Source organism: Eschrichtius robustus, chromosome X (genome assembly GCF_028021215.1).
Source record: "Eschrichtius robustus isolate mEscRob2 chromosome X, mEscRob2.pri, whole genome shotgun sequence".
Classification (NCBI taxonomy): domain Eukaryota; kingdom Metazoa; phylum Chordata; class Mammalia; order Artiodactyla; family Eschrichtiidae; genus Eschrichtius; species Eschrichtius robustus.
In genome coordinates this window covers 73,185,378-73,200,146 of record NC_090845.1, presented here as the reverse complement: position 1 = coordinate 73,200,146, position 14,769 = coordinate 73,185,378, and the positions used below count along the sequence as shown (strand labels likewise).

Genomic DNA, 14,769 nt, shown 5'->3' with positions numbered 1-14,769 from the left:
CTATTCTTAATTTTTTGAGGAAACTCCATACTGTTTGCTATAAAGGCTGTATCCATTTACAATCTCTCCAGCACTGCACAAGTGTTCCCTTTTTTCCACATCCACCCCAGCATTTGGTTATCTCTTGCTTTTTGATGATGGCCATTCTTATAGACTTGAGGTGATATCTTGCTGTGGTTTTAATTTGCATTTCCCTAATGACTAGTGAAGTTGAGCATTTTTTTATGTACCTGGTGGCCTTTTATATACCTTCTTTGGAGAAATGTCTACTCAGGTCCTTTGCCCACTTCTTAATTGGGTTATTTGGGTTTTGGCTATTAAGTTGTATGTGTTCTTTATACACTTGGGATATTAACCCCTTCTCAGCTATATGGTTTACAAACATTTTTTCCCACTCCATAGTTTGCCTTTTCACTTTGTGGATAATTCTTTTGCTGTGCAGCAGCTTTTTAGTTTATGTAGTCCCACTTGTTTATTTTTTATTTTGTTGCTTGTGCTTTAGGTGTCATATATAAAAAATCATTGCCAAGATCCATGTCGGGAGAATTTTTCCTATTTTCTTGTAGGGGTCTTATGGCTTCTGGTTTTACATTTAAGACCATTTTCAATTAATTCTTGTCAGTGTGTTATATAGGGGTCCAGTTTCATTCTTTTGCATGTGAAATCCAATTTTCCCAGCACCATTTATTAGACTGTCTTTTCTCCATTGCATACTCTTGGCTCCCTTGCCAAATATTAGTTGACCATAAATGCTTTGACTTATTTCTGTTATCAAATGAAATATTCTATATATGTCTGTTAAAACCATTTTGTCTACAGTATTGGTTAAATCCTCTGCTTCTTTATTGATATTCTTCCTAATTGACCTATTCCTTTTTGAAAGTGGGGTATTAAACTCCCCAACTATTCTTGCATTGCTGTTTATCTCTTCTTTTACTTCTGTTAGTGTTTGCTTTATATATTTAGGTGCTCCAAAGTTGGGTTCACACATATTTATAATCATTATAGTTTCTTGATAGAGTGAACCCTTTATCATTATATAATGACTTTCATTTTCCCTTTTACCAATTTCATTTTAAAGTCTACTTTTCCTATTATAAGTATAGCTACCCCTGATCTCTTTTTTTTACCATTTGCTTGAAATGTCTTTTCCCATCCCTTCACTGTAAGTCTATGTGTGTATCTAAGGCTAAACTGAGGGTCTTGTAAGCTATCAGTGGATCTTGTTCTTTCATCCTTTCAGCCATTCTGTTTCTTTTGGTTGGAAATTTAATCCATTTACCTTTAAATTCATTACTGATAAGTAAGGACTTACTATTGCCAATTGCTAATTATTTTCTGGCTGTTTTGTAGATCCATTGTTCCTTGTTTCTTATCCTGATGTTTTTTTTTTTAATGTCTGTTTTGATGTCTTTTGGTATCAGTATGCCTTGATTTATTATGTTCTTTTTTGTGATTACTACATGATTTTTCCATTCTGGTTACTGTAAGACTTACATAAAACATCTTAAAATTATAACACCCTATTTTTAATTGATAACAACTTAACTTCAATAGCATTCCTAAACTTTATACTTTTTATTGAAGTATAGATCATTTACAGTATTATATTAGTTTCAGGTGTACAACATCATGATTCAATATTTCTATAGATTATACTCCATTTAAAGTTATTACAAAATAATGGTTATATTTCTCTGTGCTGTACAATATATCCTTGTTCCTTATCTGTTTTATACATAGTAGTTTGTATCTCTTAATCTCATACCTTATTTTGCCTGTACCTCCTTTTCTCTCCCCACTGGTAACCCCTAGTTTGCTTTTTTATCTATGAATCTGTTTCTGTTTTGTTATATATATTCATTTGTTTTATTTTTTTATATTCCACATATAAGTGATGACATAGATTATTTGTTTTTCTCTTTCTGACATTTCATTAAACATAATACTCTCTAGGTCCATCCATGCTGTTACAAATGGCAGAATTTTATTCTTCTTTATGGCTGAGTAATATTCCATTTTAATATTCCATTCCATCCACATCTTCTTTTTCCATTCATCTGTTGATGGACACTTAGGTTGTTTCCATAACTTGGCTAATGTAAATAATGCTGCTATGAACATTGGGGTGCATGTATCTTTTCAAATTAATGTTTTCATTTTCTTTGGATATATACACAGGAGTGTTAGTTCTATTTTTAGTTTTTTAGGAACCTCCATACTGTTTTCCATAATGGCTGCACTTTACACTTTTAATTCTCCTCCAACTGACATTTTAGACTATAGACATTATACTTTACATAGTTTTATATTACACAACCAATAACAAATTATTATAGTTATGGTTAATTTTTACTGTCTCTATTTTTTAACTTTTAACTACAGTTGTATGTGAATTATTCACTATCATTACCATATTACAGAATCTAACTTTGACTATATCTTTACCACTTGCAGTGAGTTTTATGCTACCTTCGTACATTTTTATGATGTTAATTAGTGTCTTTTAACTTCCACTCAAAGAACTCCCCCTAGCGTTTTTTTCTAAGGCAGGTCTAGTGAAATTCCTTAGCTTTCGTTTATTCAAGAAAATATTTTTTCTTCATTTCTGAAGGGTAGCATTGTCAGATATAGAATTCTTGGCTGACAGCTTATTTCTTTCAATATTTTGAATATATCATCCCATTCTTTTCTAGGCTGAAGTTTCTGTTGAGAAATCTGCCTTTAGTCTTATGGGGGTTTCCTTGTATATAACTTCTCTCTTCTCTTTTGCTACTTTCAAAATCTTCTCCTTCTGGAATTCCCATAATATATTCTTTTTTATTGTGTCCTATAAATTCTTTGGGCTTTCTTCATTCTTTTTAATTCTTTTTTGTTTTTGCTTCTCTGACTGGATAATTTAAAATGTCTTCCTGGTCTTCTAGGTCACTGAATCTTTCTTTTGTGTGATCAAGTCTTCCTTTGAAGCTCTCTATTGAATTCTTCAGTCACTGTAATTTGCATCTCTAAGGTTTATTGTTGCTGTTGTTTTCTTATTGTTTCTGTTTCTTTGTAACTCATTTTGTTTATGTTCTGTTTTCCTAATTTCATTTGTACATGTGTTTCTGTAGTTCACTAAACTTCTCTAAGAACATTATTCTGAATTCTTTGTATGAAAAGTCAAAGATGTCCATTTCTTTAACACAGTTATTGGAGTTTTATTAGTTCCCTTTGGAGGTATCGTGTTTACCTGGTATTTTATGACCCTTGATTCTTTGGTATCTGCACATTTGAGTAAGTTGTGTCTTTCAGACTTTACAGGTTTTCTCTGGCAGAGACAGTTCTTCACCAGTCAGCTCAGGTTGGGTTTCTGGATGTGTCTGCTGGTTATGTCCTTGGACAAGTGGTGGGGCTTGCTATCAGGGTCTATTTTTAGGTGAGGACACTGACCAAGCTTTTTGTTTGGGTGGGATGCAGCTGGCCGAGAATGGTTGTATAGTACTGCTGGCTTGGTTTCCTACCCAAGTGAGGCTGTAGGATATAACAGCTCTGCAGTTGTCTGTATTCTCTGGACAGGCTTACTAGATAGTCAGATCTAGGTACTATACTCAGTAGTTGGTGAGGCTATGAATTTGATTCTCTGCCCTGGCAGGGCAGCAGGACAGCACCAAGGGCCTATACAGCTCATTCTTTGGGGAACAGAATCATGCTAGAGTGTGCACTGAATTCCCTGGTCAGATGAGGCCTGTGGTTTTGCTTTGCAGATGGGGAAGCCATGGGTTGTGCTCTCTTTGAGTGCCACTGTGCACGGGGCTGTTGAATTAGCTGTGTAGCTTTCTGTGTACTCTCATTAAGTTCCTTGATTGGGCAGACTGAGAGCTGTATTCAGACATGAACAGGACTATGAGTTCGTTTCCCTACCTGTGGGTAGCTGGAGAAACAGCTCCAAAGCTGGTAAAGCTCTTTGATTTTGGTCTTGACTCAAGGTAACCCACTCTGTCAAGTTCCCTGGCTGAATGGGGCCATTGGTTTTGCTCTGTGGATGATCAACTCTGCCTGCTGGACTCTCCACTCGAGCATTGTTGGGCTCTCCAGGTGTTTTGGCCAGGCTTTCTTGTTGGGCAGGACAGAGAGGTACACTCAGCAGTGAGCAGGATTGCTAACTAGCTCCCCTGCCTGGGCAGAACAGGAGGGCCAGCCCCAAGAAGGCTTTCAGGTATTCTGGGTCAGGGTCTCTTGTCTTAAGGGGCCTGGAGCTATATTCAGCAAAGGGTGGAGCTAGAATTAGCTCCCCTGCCTGGGCAGAACAGGTAAACTGACTCCAAGCTGGGCAAGGCTCTTTATTTGTCATCTTGAATCAGCTGACCCCCTCCCCAAGTCTTCTGGCTGAACGGTGCCCCTAGGTTTTCCCTGTGGATGATCAGTTCTGCCTGCCATACTCTGCTTGAGTGTTGTTGGGCTGTGTAGCTTTCAGGTCTTCTGACCAGCCTTTCTGATCAGATGGGGCTGGGAGCTACGCTCAACAGTGGATTGGGCTATGACTCAGCTACCCTGCCTGAGTCAGGGAAGACCATGCTCCAGGACTGGAATGCTCTTCCTTTGAGGACCAAAATCAGGCAGACCTGCACCCTGTCAAGTTCCCTGGTCAGACTGTGCCATCGACTTGGTTTGCAAATGAGCAAAGCCACTGTTTGGGACCACTACTTGGGTGCTCCAGGTAGGAACTTGGTCTACAAAGATGCAAGTTCTGGTTGTTGCTAGCCTCTCCCCTTTCCTCCATCACAATCAGATTCATAGTGGTCAATCCCCACAAATTCCCCCATAATCCCTGTGGGATAGACCAGAGTGGGGAATCCCAAGAAGTGACCCACAATGCAGGGGGTGCTGGATGTCTACTCTGAGTGCTCTCTTTCCACTGGAAGAACTGTAGACTCAGAGGAAACCTCTTGGTGTGTTGCTGTGTCCGCTTGGGGGAGGGGCAATGTGGTCAGCATGTAGCTGCTCCTCTTACCATTCTAGTATGGTCTGTCTTGGTCTCTGTGGTGCAAGAGGCTGCTTCATCCTCACAACACTGTTCTAAGATTTTCTCTGCGGTGTCTTGTCCAGTAATAGTTGTTATTTGTTCTTGTGAGAGGGAGCAAAGTTAGGAAAGACCTAAGTCCCATCTTAGTGGCTTCACTCCTGATTAGTTTTTATATGTTGAACCAACCATAAACTCTTGGGATAAGCCCCACTGGGTCATTGTGAATAATCTTTTTAAAATGCTTTTTTCTATGCCCATTGAGGTTATCATGTGATTTTTGTCCATTATTCTAGGAATATCATATATTATGTTAATTGATTTTTAGATGTTCAGTCAACCTTGCATACCTGTGATAAATTTCACTTAAACATGGTGTAAATCCATTTTACATGTTGCTGGCTTTTGTTCGCTACTATTTTGTTGAAGATTTCTGGGGGTATATTCATAAGAGATATTGGCTTATAGCTTTCTTTATTATAATACTTTGGTTTGATATCAGGGCAACACTGGCCTCATAGAATGATTTGTGAAGTGTCCTCTCCTGATTTTTGGATTAGTTTGTAAAGAATTGTTATTAATTCTTTAAATGCTTGGTAGAATTCACCAATGAAGCCATCTTGGCTGGGACTTTTTTGTTGGAGATTTTGGTATTACAAATTTTTTACTTGTTTAAGCCCATTCAGATTTTCTATTTATTCTTGGATCACTTTGTGGATTTTAGGTCTTTCTAGATATCTATTTTGGATAAGTTATCTAGTTTGTTGGCATAAGGTTTTTCATAGTATTCCCCTTTCATGTTTTAAATGTTTGTAAGTTTGGTAGAGAATGCCTTCTTTCATTCCTAATTTTAGTAATTTTTGTTCCTCATTTCTCTTTCCTTTTCCTTTGGTTAGTGTATTAATTTCCTAGGGTTTCTATAGCAAATAACCACAAATTGAGTGGCTTACATCAGTAGAAACTTATTCTCTCACCATTCTGGAGTCTAGAAATCTGCAATCAAGGTGTCCTCAGGGTCGTACTCCCTCTGATGGCTCAAGGGAGGAATACTTCCTTGCCTCTTTCAATTTCTTGTGGCTCCAGGTATTCTTTCACTTGTAACTGCATAATTCCAATCTATGCCTCCATCTTCACATGACCTCTTCTCATCTCTTCTCTTCTTTCTCTTGTAAGGATACTAGTCCTTGGATTTAGAGTCCACCTGAATAATCTGGGATGATCACATCTCAAGATCCTTAACTTAATTACATCTTCAAAGGTCCTTATTCCAAATAAAGTCACATTCACAGATTCCAGTGGTTAAGACATGGACATATCTTTTTGACAGTCACCAGTCAACACACTACAGTCAATCTGCCTGAAGTTTTTTAAATGTATTGCTCTTTTAAAAAATTTGTTTTCATTGATTTTTCTATTGTTTTTCTTCCATTTTCTTTTGTATTTTTTTCTCTTCTAATACTTTCATTTCCTCCCTACTCCATTCTTTCCTTTAATTTGATCTTCCTTTGCCTTTTTAAAATCAGATTGCTTCTGTATTGTAGATTGTAAGGGTTCTTTATATATTCTGTATATTAACTCCTTATTGGATATATGGTTTACAAATATTTTCTGCCATTTCATTGGTTGCCTTTTCATTCTACTGATAGTATCCTTTTGATTCACAAAAGTGTTTAATTTTGATCTAGTTCAATTTATCTAGTTTTTATTTTGTTCTTATGCTTTTAGTGTCATATCTAAGAAATCATTGCCAAATCCAATATCAGGAAGCTGTTCTATTTTCTTCTAAAAAGTTTATAGTTTTAGCTTTTATGTTTAAACCTTTGTCCCATTTGAGCTAATTCTGTATATGGTGTAAGGTAAGGTTCCTTAGATCTATAGCGAGTCTGTTGTAGACAGCCTATGGTTGGATCCTGTTTTTTTAATCCATTCTTCTAATCTGTCTTTTAATTGGGAAAGTCAATCCAATTACATTTAAAGTAATTACTGATAGTGAAGGACTTACTATTACCATTATGTTACTTATTTTCTGAATGCTTTAAATATTTTGTCCCTCATTTCCTCCATTACTACCTTCCTTCCTGTTTAACTGTCTTTTTTATAGTAACTCTTTTTGATTCCTTTCTCATTTCCTTTTGTATATATTCTATACATATTTTCTTTGTGTTTACCATGGGGGTTACATATAATGTCTTAAAGTTATAACAATCTATTTTAAATTGATAGTAACAACTTCAATTACATGCAAAAACTTTAATCCTTTACAGTTCTGTCCTACCATTTTACTGATATCACAACTTACATTTTTATATATTGTGTACCTATTAACATAGATTTATAATTATTTTATGACTTCATCTTTAAATTCCTGTAGAAAAATGAAAAATGGAGTTACAAACCAAACGTTACATTAATACTTGTTTTTATATTTGTCCATGTATTTACCTTTACTGGAGAAATTTATAATTTCATATGGCTTCAATTTAATGTATAATGTCTTTTCATTTCAACTTGAAGGACTCCCATTAACATTTCTTGCAGAGCAGATTTAGTGGTAATAAACTCACTCAACTTATATTTATCTAGAAATGTCTTAATTTCTCCTTCATTTTTGAAGGACAGTTTCCTAGATATATAATTCTCATCTGATAATTTTTTCTTTTACCACTTTAAATATATCATCCAACTTCCTTCTTACCTGCAAGCTTTCTGCTATGAAATCCTCTGATAATCTTACAGAGAATCCCCTGTATGTGATGAGTCACTTTTGCTGCTTCCAGTATTCTTTCACTGTCTTTGTCTTTTGACAGTTTGATTATAATGTGTCTCTGTGTGGAATTCTTTGTATTTATCCTACTTGGAGTTTTTTAAACTGCTTGGATTTGTATATCAATGACTTTTCTCAAATTTGGGAAGTTTTCAGGTATTTATTCAAATCATCTTTCTGTCTCTTTGCCTTTCTCTCTTCCTTCTGGGACTTCTATAATGCATGTATTGGTCTGCTTTTGATGTCCCATTAGTTTCTTAGGCCCTGTTCACATTTTTATTGATAAGAATTATTTTTCCTTTTTTGCTCCTCAAGCTTCATAATATGAAATGACCTCTTTCAAGTTCACTGATCCTTTCTTCCACCTCTTTTGTCTTCTGTTGAACTCCTTCAGTGAAGTTTTCCATTCAGTTATAGTATTTTCAGCTCTAAAATTTCTGTTTGGTTCCTTTTATAATCTCTATTTCTGCTGATATTCTCATTTTGTACATATATTGTCACCCTTATTTCTTTATGTTTTTCATTAGTTCTTTGAGCAAATTTAATGTAATTGTTTTAAAGTATTTGTGTAGTAAATCCAATGTTTATGTTTCTTCAGGGACATTTTCTGGACATTTATTTTGTTCTTTTGAGTGGCTGATGTTTTCCTATTTCTCTGTATATTTTGTGATTTTTTTTAATTGGGCATTTGAATAAACCACCACCTCTCCCAGTCTTTGCAGTCTGGGTCTGCACAGTTGAAGACCTTCACTAATTAGACTGGTGTAAAGGCTTAAGATCTTTGTAGGCCTTTCCTGGGCATGTGTCTCCCCTGGTCTTGTGTGCATGTTTTGTACTGATTCCCCTCTGTACACAGCTACTTTTAAATATCTTTATTTCCTGAAGATTCTCATTCTTGCTTATCCTAGACCCTTAGATGGTCTAGTATATTCATCAATCAGTAATCTCTTTCTCCAGGTGTATGAGGGTCTATAGTCTTCTTGCCATTTTCTTGAGTCTTGCCTGATGCTTCCTGCTACTTCTCCTAGCCTGAGATCTGAGTCATGCCACTTTTGGCTATGTGAGCTCCAAGTTAGGAGCTAAAGAGATGAATCTCTCAAGCAGCCCAAAGCCAGGTTAGAATGTTGTAAGTTCTGTCTACTCTGTTCTCTTTGGTTCACATAAGGGGACTGGTGACAAAGCCAACACTTTCCCTGATCCATGTCATGCTACACAAGGAAGAGAGTGTGACACTTTTTAAAATGCTGTGAAATTTCCTACATTTTTAGTATGGCTTTTTCTTGGTTGTTTATTTGCTTGGTTGCTGTAAAATCTTTGACTAATTTCTACCATGATGTTATTCTTGTCAGTCTCTAGTTTTTAATTTGATGTTTCCAGGGAAGAGGGATGAGACTCTGGGTCTGCTTAGTCTTTCATCTTGCTGCTGTCTCTGCTGTTTGTTGTTTAAATTACAGAGTAAGTGTATCAGTACATATAGTGTTAGTGCAACAAACAACCAGGGTGTTTGATTTCTTTTAAATGCCTATGTTTTGGTTCAACAAGGCTCCATGTGCAAAAACAAAGACATGAAACCGTGATTCATGTTAAGAATGCTAGTCCATCCCAGCAAGGATTGTAGCCTGATAAGAGCTATAAATCTTTTGCTGTTTTTTAAGGAACTGATCTCTGAGTATACATGTAATAAAACATTTAATTTCAGTTGTAAAAATATATGTAGAACTTAAAGCTAACATTTGACACTTTATTTTCTAAAGTTAGTAAAGAATTTTTATATTTTCTCAATTTTTTTTACATGAGTAGCATTGAGATAATATCTTAAAATATTTTTGAGAGTATAATTTCAGGGGATCCAGATTTGTACTTGTAAACTCCCCAGGTCCTTGGCATCAGAACTTAATCATTCCACATAATAATTTATATTATTTTACTTATATCCTTCCATTATTTTTAACAGCCAGTATCTCTAGAATCAGTATGGTGAAATCAGGCTTGTTATGCCATGTATGTGTACTTTTTATAATTCCATTGAAATGTCCTAGAATTCCAGTTTCCCTGATCTTAATCTCTTAAGGTTTATGAATTTTTAACTAGTAAAATTATATAGAAAAAAACAAATAGCATCTTGGTTGTCAATTGCAAGAATCTGTCGGGCTAGTAAACTTTTCTAATTTAATGTGACTTAATAGAAGAACAATCCATATGCTTAAAAAAGGGTGTTAGTCCCTTAGCCAAAAGTTGTAATATTAAAATTTCAGTTGTAAGCTTATTTAGTTTCTGAAAGCTTTTCTAGACTTGGTAGAGAGAAGAGGGGGAAATATGTTTAAATAAGCCAGTACTTTTCTTCTTTGCTCCAGAACACATTGTTCTCAACCAGAAACAACTTACTCCCTTCCTCCCAACTGCCTACCCTATATAATGGTCTCTTGTATATTTCCACTCTTGGCCTTTGTTGAATTATGGCAAGTGAAGCTAGTTAATAATAAAGGCACAAGTTAATTCAATCATTCAATCAGCATATATTTATTGATTGCCTACCACACGCCCAGCAGTGTCCTCTATGCTCTATAACTCATAATTGAAAGACATCTAGGAAGCCCTGCTGATTAAAGCAGAATGCTTGATAGGTTTGATAGGTTTTAATGCTCAACTGATACCGAAACAACTGATGGAAAGCTAAAACATTAATTTATGAATCACTTACTGATGAACTTTGCTGAGAGACATGGTTATTGTCTGAGTGTTTCAGATAATCAAATTCTCTTTAAGCATATGCTAATTAATAATATACTTAATTTTCCTGGCTTATATAAAATATAGTATATTTCAGATAGGAGCTTTGTTAGACCCATGAACTGCTCTGAAGTTTTAAAATTATAATACCTATGATATGTGTAGAATTGTCTTTCTAACAGAAAGATTTTTGAAATCAAACAAATGCTTTTTTCTGTATATTCTCTGTGTTACTATATAAAAATAATTAGACTAAATTGTTTTAAACATGATACTTTGCCCTTAAGAATCTCATAGTCTAGAAAAAATATTACAACAGAGTCATATGTAGGGTCTAAATCGTATAAAATATAGTAAAAATTGTTTTAAAAATTCCTTAAATCATCCACAAAAGTAACTATATGCATGCTTTCCTGTGAATGTATAACCATGTATAATAATGTGTGTATAAAATGTATAATTAATATTTTGATATACGGTATCTATTTTAAGTATAATTTTCCATGAGAAAGGTAAGTGTTATAGCTGGATTCACAAATCTTAACTATCCATATGATGTGACTCCAGTTTACATCCAAATTAGTGTGTTACATACTTGAGTGTATCCACTCTTAGCCAAGAGAAGCAGATTTCCAACATTAGGCACTTCCTTGCATTCACATTCAAAGTTGTGACTCTGCAACTCTCCATTAGTTTGAGCAGGACAGCCATTTGTGGAGGCAGTTTTATGATGGCCATAAAAAGACTATTCCAGTAATCTCCTGACTGTCTAGTTATCTTCTATCTCATGCACAAGACCTTTCTTTAGAAATATGTTTTATATTTCTCTTCTCAATTCCTACCTCCTCTAACCTAGTTCCAAGCTTAGATTACCTCTTGCCTAAATTATTGTGAAAGTTTCCATACTTATTCAATTCACTATACACATTTAGTCACATTAATCATCCTAATGTATAAAAGTACAATTCTGACCATATAACTCATCTGCTTAAAAACTTTCAATGACTCCCCATTTTCTACAGAATTAGATATAAATGTACCTTGGCATTCATGGCCTCCACAAAGACCCTAACTCCCTTTCTAGTTCTAGCTGAATTCACCATTCCCAAACACACCCTATCATTTTATTCCACAGTATTCATGCCATTCTTTACCCCTGGAATGCTCTTTTATTTCTATCAAGATTCTGCTCATCTTTTAAGGTTCAGCTGAGATATAAATCCTCAAGTTGATGTAATTTTGCCGTGTCTTTAACTCCTATTGTACCTCCCTTGTGGAACTTATCATATTTATCTTTGTATTACAGCCATTCATGTACCTGTCTTATCTTTCCCTCTAAGATCATAGTTCTTGCCCTCCAGGAAATTATGTTTTACCCACCTTTTTATTTCCTGTAGCACCTAAAACAGCACCTAGTACAGAGATGCCTGATAAATATTTGAAGAGAATTCAAATTAGTTACCTTGGAAAGTTATCTATACTTATTTCAATAATGTTCAATTTGTCAAAAAGTTTCTGAAGTTCTTTTACAATTGCTTTAAGGACCTGTGGGATTCTTTTAAATGCTTTCAGTGGTGACAAATCTTCATCATTTCAGGGAAAATTTGATTTTGGAAAATAGAATTCATTCTGAGACACGTTTAGTGAATAATATGGATGTTCAATCTGAGCTGTTATATTTTCAGTTAAAACAAAGAGAATATGAATGAGACAGAATATCTGGGTGAGTCATGAACTAACAGCTCCAAAAGAAAAGTTCCCAAAGTGCTTTCAACAATAGCAACATCATTGTAATGACTTTATAACTTCCAAAGATTTTTATTTTGAAACACAAAGTACTCATTTGGATATGTAAATTCTAATATATTTGTTAAATTAGTCTTTTCTTGTAGATTCATTTTGCAATTTTCCAAACCAGGGTGTTGAAAAGTGTGTTTGGAACTTAAATATCACTTAAATGAGAAGTATATTTTCCGACTCATTTGAAATACTGTATTTTATAGCTTCTGGTGAGGGAGAAACCTTGTCATCACTCTTGCATGGAAGAAAACGTTCCAAATTTGAGGGAAACATTTGTACAGTACTATGATTCAAAAAAGCCTACAAATTTAGCTACTATGCTTGGCCATTCTTAAGTTTTAGCAGAAACATAAGGAACTGAAAGATAGATTTAAAGTAAATAATAGAGGGTAGTTGAATATAGCATTTGAGTATCATGTAACTGGTGCCACAGAATTATAAAACAAAAAAATGAAACTTCGTCTCTTCCCAAATCACATGGAATTTATAATATTTGTATGTTAAGGTGCTTATAGGAGTTTTCCATTTTCTTGGTTACATACAACTGACTTAATCAAGAAACCACATTTTATAGTCTTAAAATGTATAAGGTCCATGTTTAAAGAAATTCAATTACCATGTTTATTATGTGTATCATTTTTATGGTTTCATATTAACTTTTTATTAGTAGTTTATGGGGGGCTTGCAATTTATTTGGTTTAACATGTTTTCTCTAGCAACTTTACATAATCAGTTTTAAAATATCCTCACTAATAGATGGAAGTATGTGCACAAATATTCCAAAGTAGTTGGATATCTCTATTCTTTCAAGAGTATATTATGTGATTATTTTAGCAGATTTACCTCCTTCATTGCGACTAGCAATCAATTTACTCTGCAAACATTGTATCATATACCAAGTATTAGTGGGAGGACAAGAAAGTATACTTTTTAAAGAATTTTTCTGTAGAAATTTTCTTTTCACTCTTGTTCACCATTTAAAAAAATCAATTATTCAAACCTTCTCATGACCCTCAAGGATTCTAGTTAATTGTCATTTTACCGTAATGGGATTTTAACTTTAGTAAAATTTTTCCTTACAACTATTATTTGGAGTTTATATAATTTTTAGCCTGTCCCTAGCATATTGATGCATTTTGAACTCAAAGTAAAATGGCAGGTCTGGTGGCCAGGGACAGTATTCTTTTACCTGAAATTTGAATAACTGAGGATATTACTCTACTATTTACTTTGACTGTTTGATCATCACTTCTTATCAGTAAGCATAATACAAATTAATTGGCCATCACTGAATATAATTTATCAAAACCAATAAATGTTTGATTGAATACCACATTCCCACCACCACTACCACTTAGCAAGGTTGATTTGACTTGTCGGTCTCTCAGGAAACACATATTTGGAAGGGAAGGAGAGGGCAAGGGGAGAGTTTGGAGTACTCCCTAATTCTTGTGTGTCCCAGGAAAAGGTATGGTTAAGTCCAGACTAACCTGAGCCATAGCTCACAGAAACACCTTGGTCTCTTTAAACACTCCCCAGAATCCTATGAGAGTAGCATCTATCTCCTTGAGTGGCAATGCTGATGTAATAAGGTGTTACTAGCTATTCACCTTAGTAGTTTCTACCTAAAAAGGGACTTGCAGTTATGTAAGATGAATAAACCTAGAGAGCTAATATACAGTATGATGACTATAGTTAATTATTTAATTATTGTAACATTTATTCCACAGAACACTGCATTTTTATTATAATAATTTTCTTGTCCATAGATTTCCAAACCTTCCAAACCGGGTACTTCCAGGCCCGAAACATGTCTTCAAAATTTTCTTGAATTTTCAGAGGAACTGCACTACTTCTTGAATTTTCCCACAAAGGAAAGCTTTTTAAATCTCTTGCTTTCAATAAGGTAACAGCATTGTCCACATGGGAGATATGCTCTGAATGCAGACCTATCTTGACATCTTGTATGAATTCTTTGGTGTTGATCAGCATCCAATAGTGTCAATGCATACCTTACTGAGATTCCATTTGTTGTTTCCACAGATTTCAGGAAACCTTACTGTGCCTTGGATTACAGGGTGTTCTAGAAAAAGAGCAGTAAGTAATCTTTCATTTAAAGCAGCAAATGGGTTTCCCCCTGTCTCGTTAGTAAGAATGCCATTGAGAAAGTTGTTATGATATTTGTAAAGTTGGCAAAACTGAACTTCAATAAGTTAATTAATCTCAAAGGACATATTTTGAGATTATAATATTTATATATACTAAAAAGGTAACCTTAAATAAAATGCAGTAATCAGCACATTGTATAATCTTTGAGCAGTTTTTTGTAGTTTAAAAAAAAAATTTAAAGGTATTTCATAAAATATCATAATTTTTCTACATCTAATAAGCCCAGTTAATTTGATCATAGAATTGATTGATATAAACATCTCAATCAAAGTTAAATAATTTACATTACTATTTATTATTTGTGTAT

At 34.5% G+C, this 14,769-nt stretch overlaps 1 protein-coding gene across 1 annotated transcript in view; it reads left to right on the top strand.

Moving 5' to 3' along the window:
- The window catches only part of HDX (highly divergent homeobox), a 158,163-nt gene that overhangs the window by 53,282 nt on the left and 90,112 nt on the right, over positions 1-14,769 (top strand). Inside the window, exon 4 of the mRNA XM_068533594.1 lies at positions 14,337-14,390. Coding sequence (XP_068389695.1) covers positions 14,337-14,390 — 54 coding nt within the window. The remainder of the gene's footprint in view (positions 1-14,336; positions 14,391-14,769) is intronic.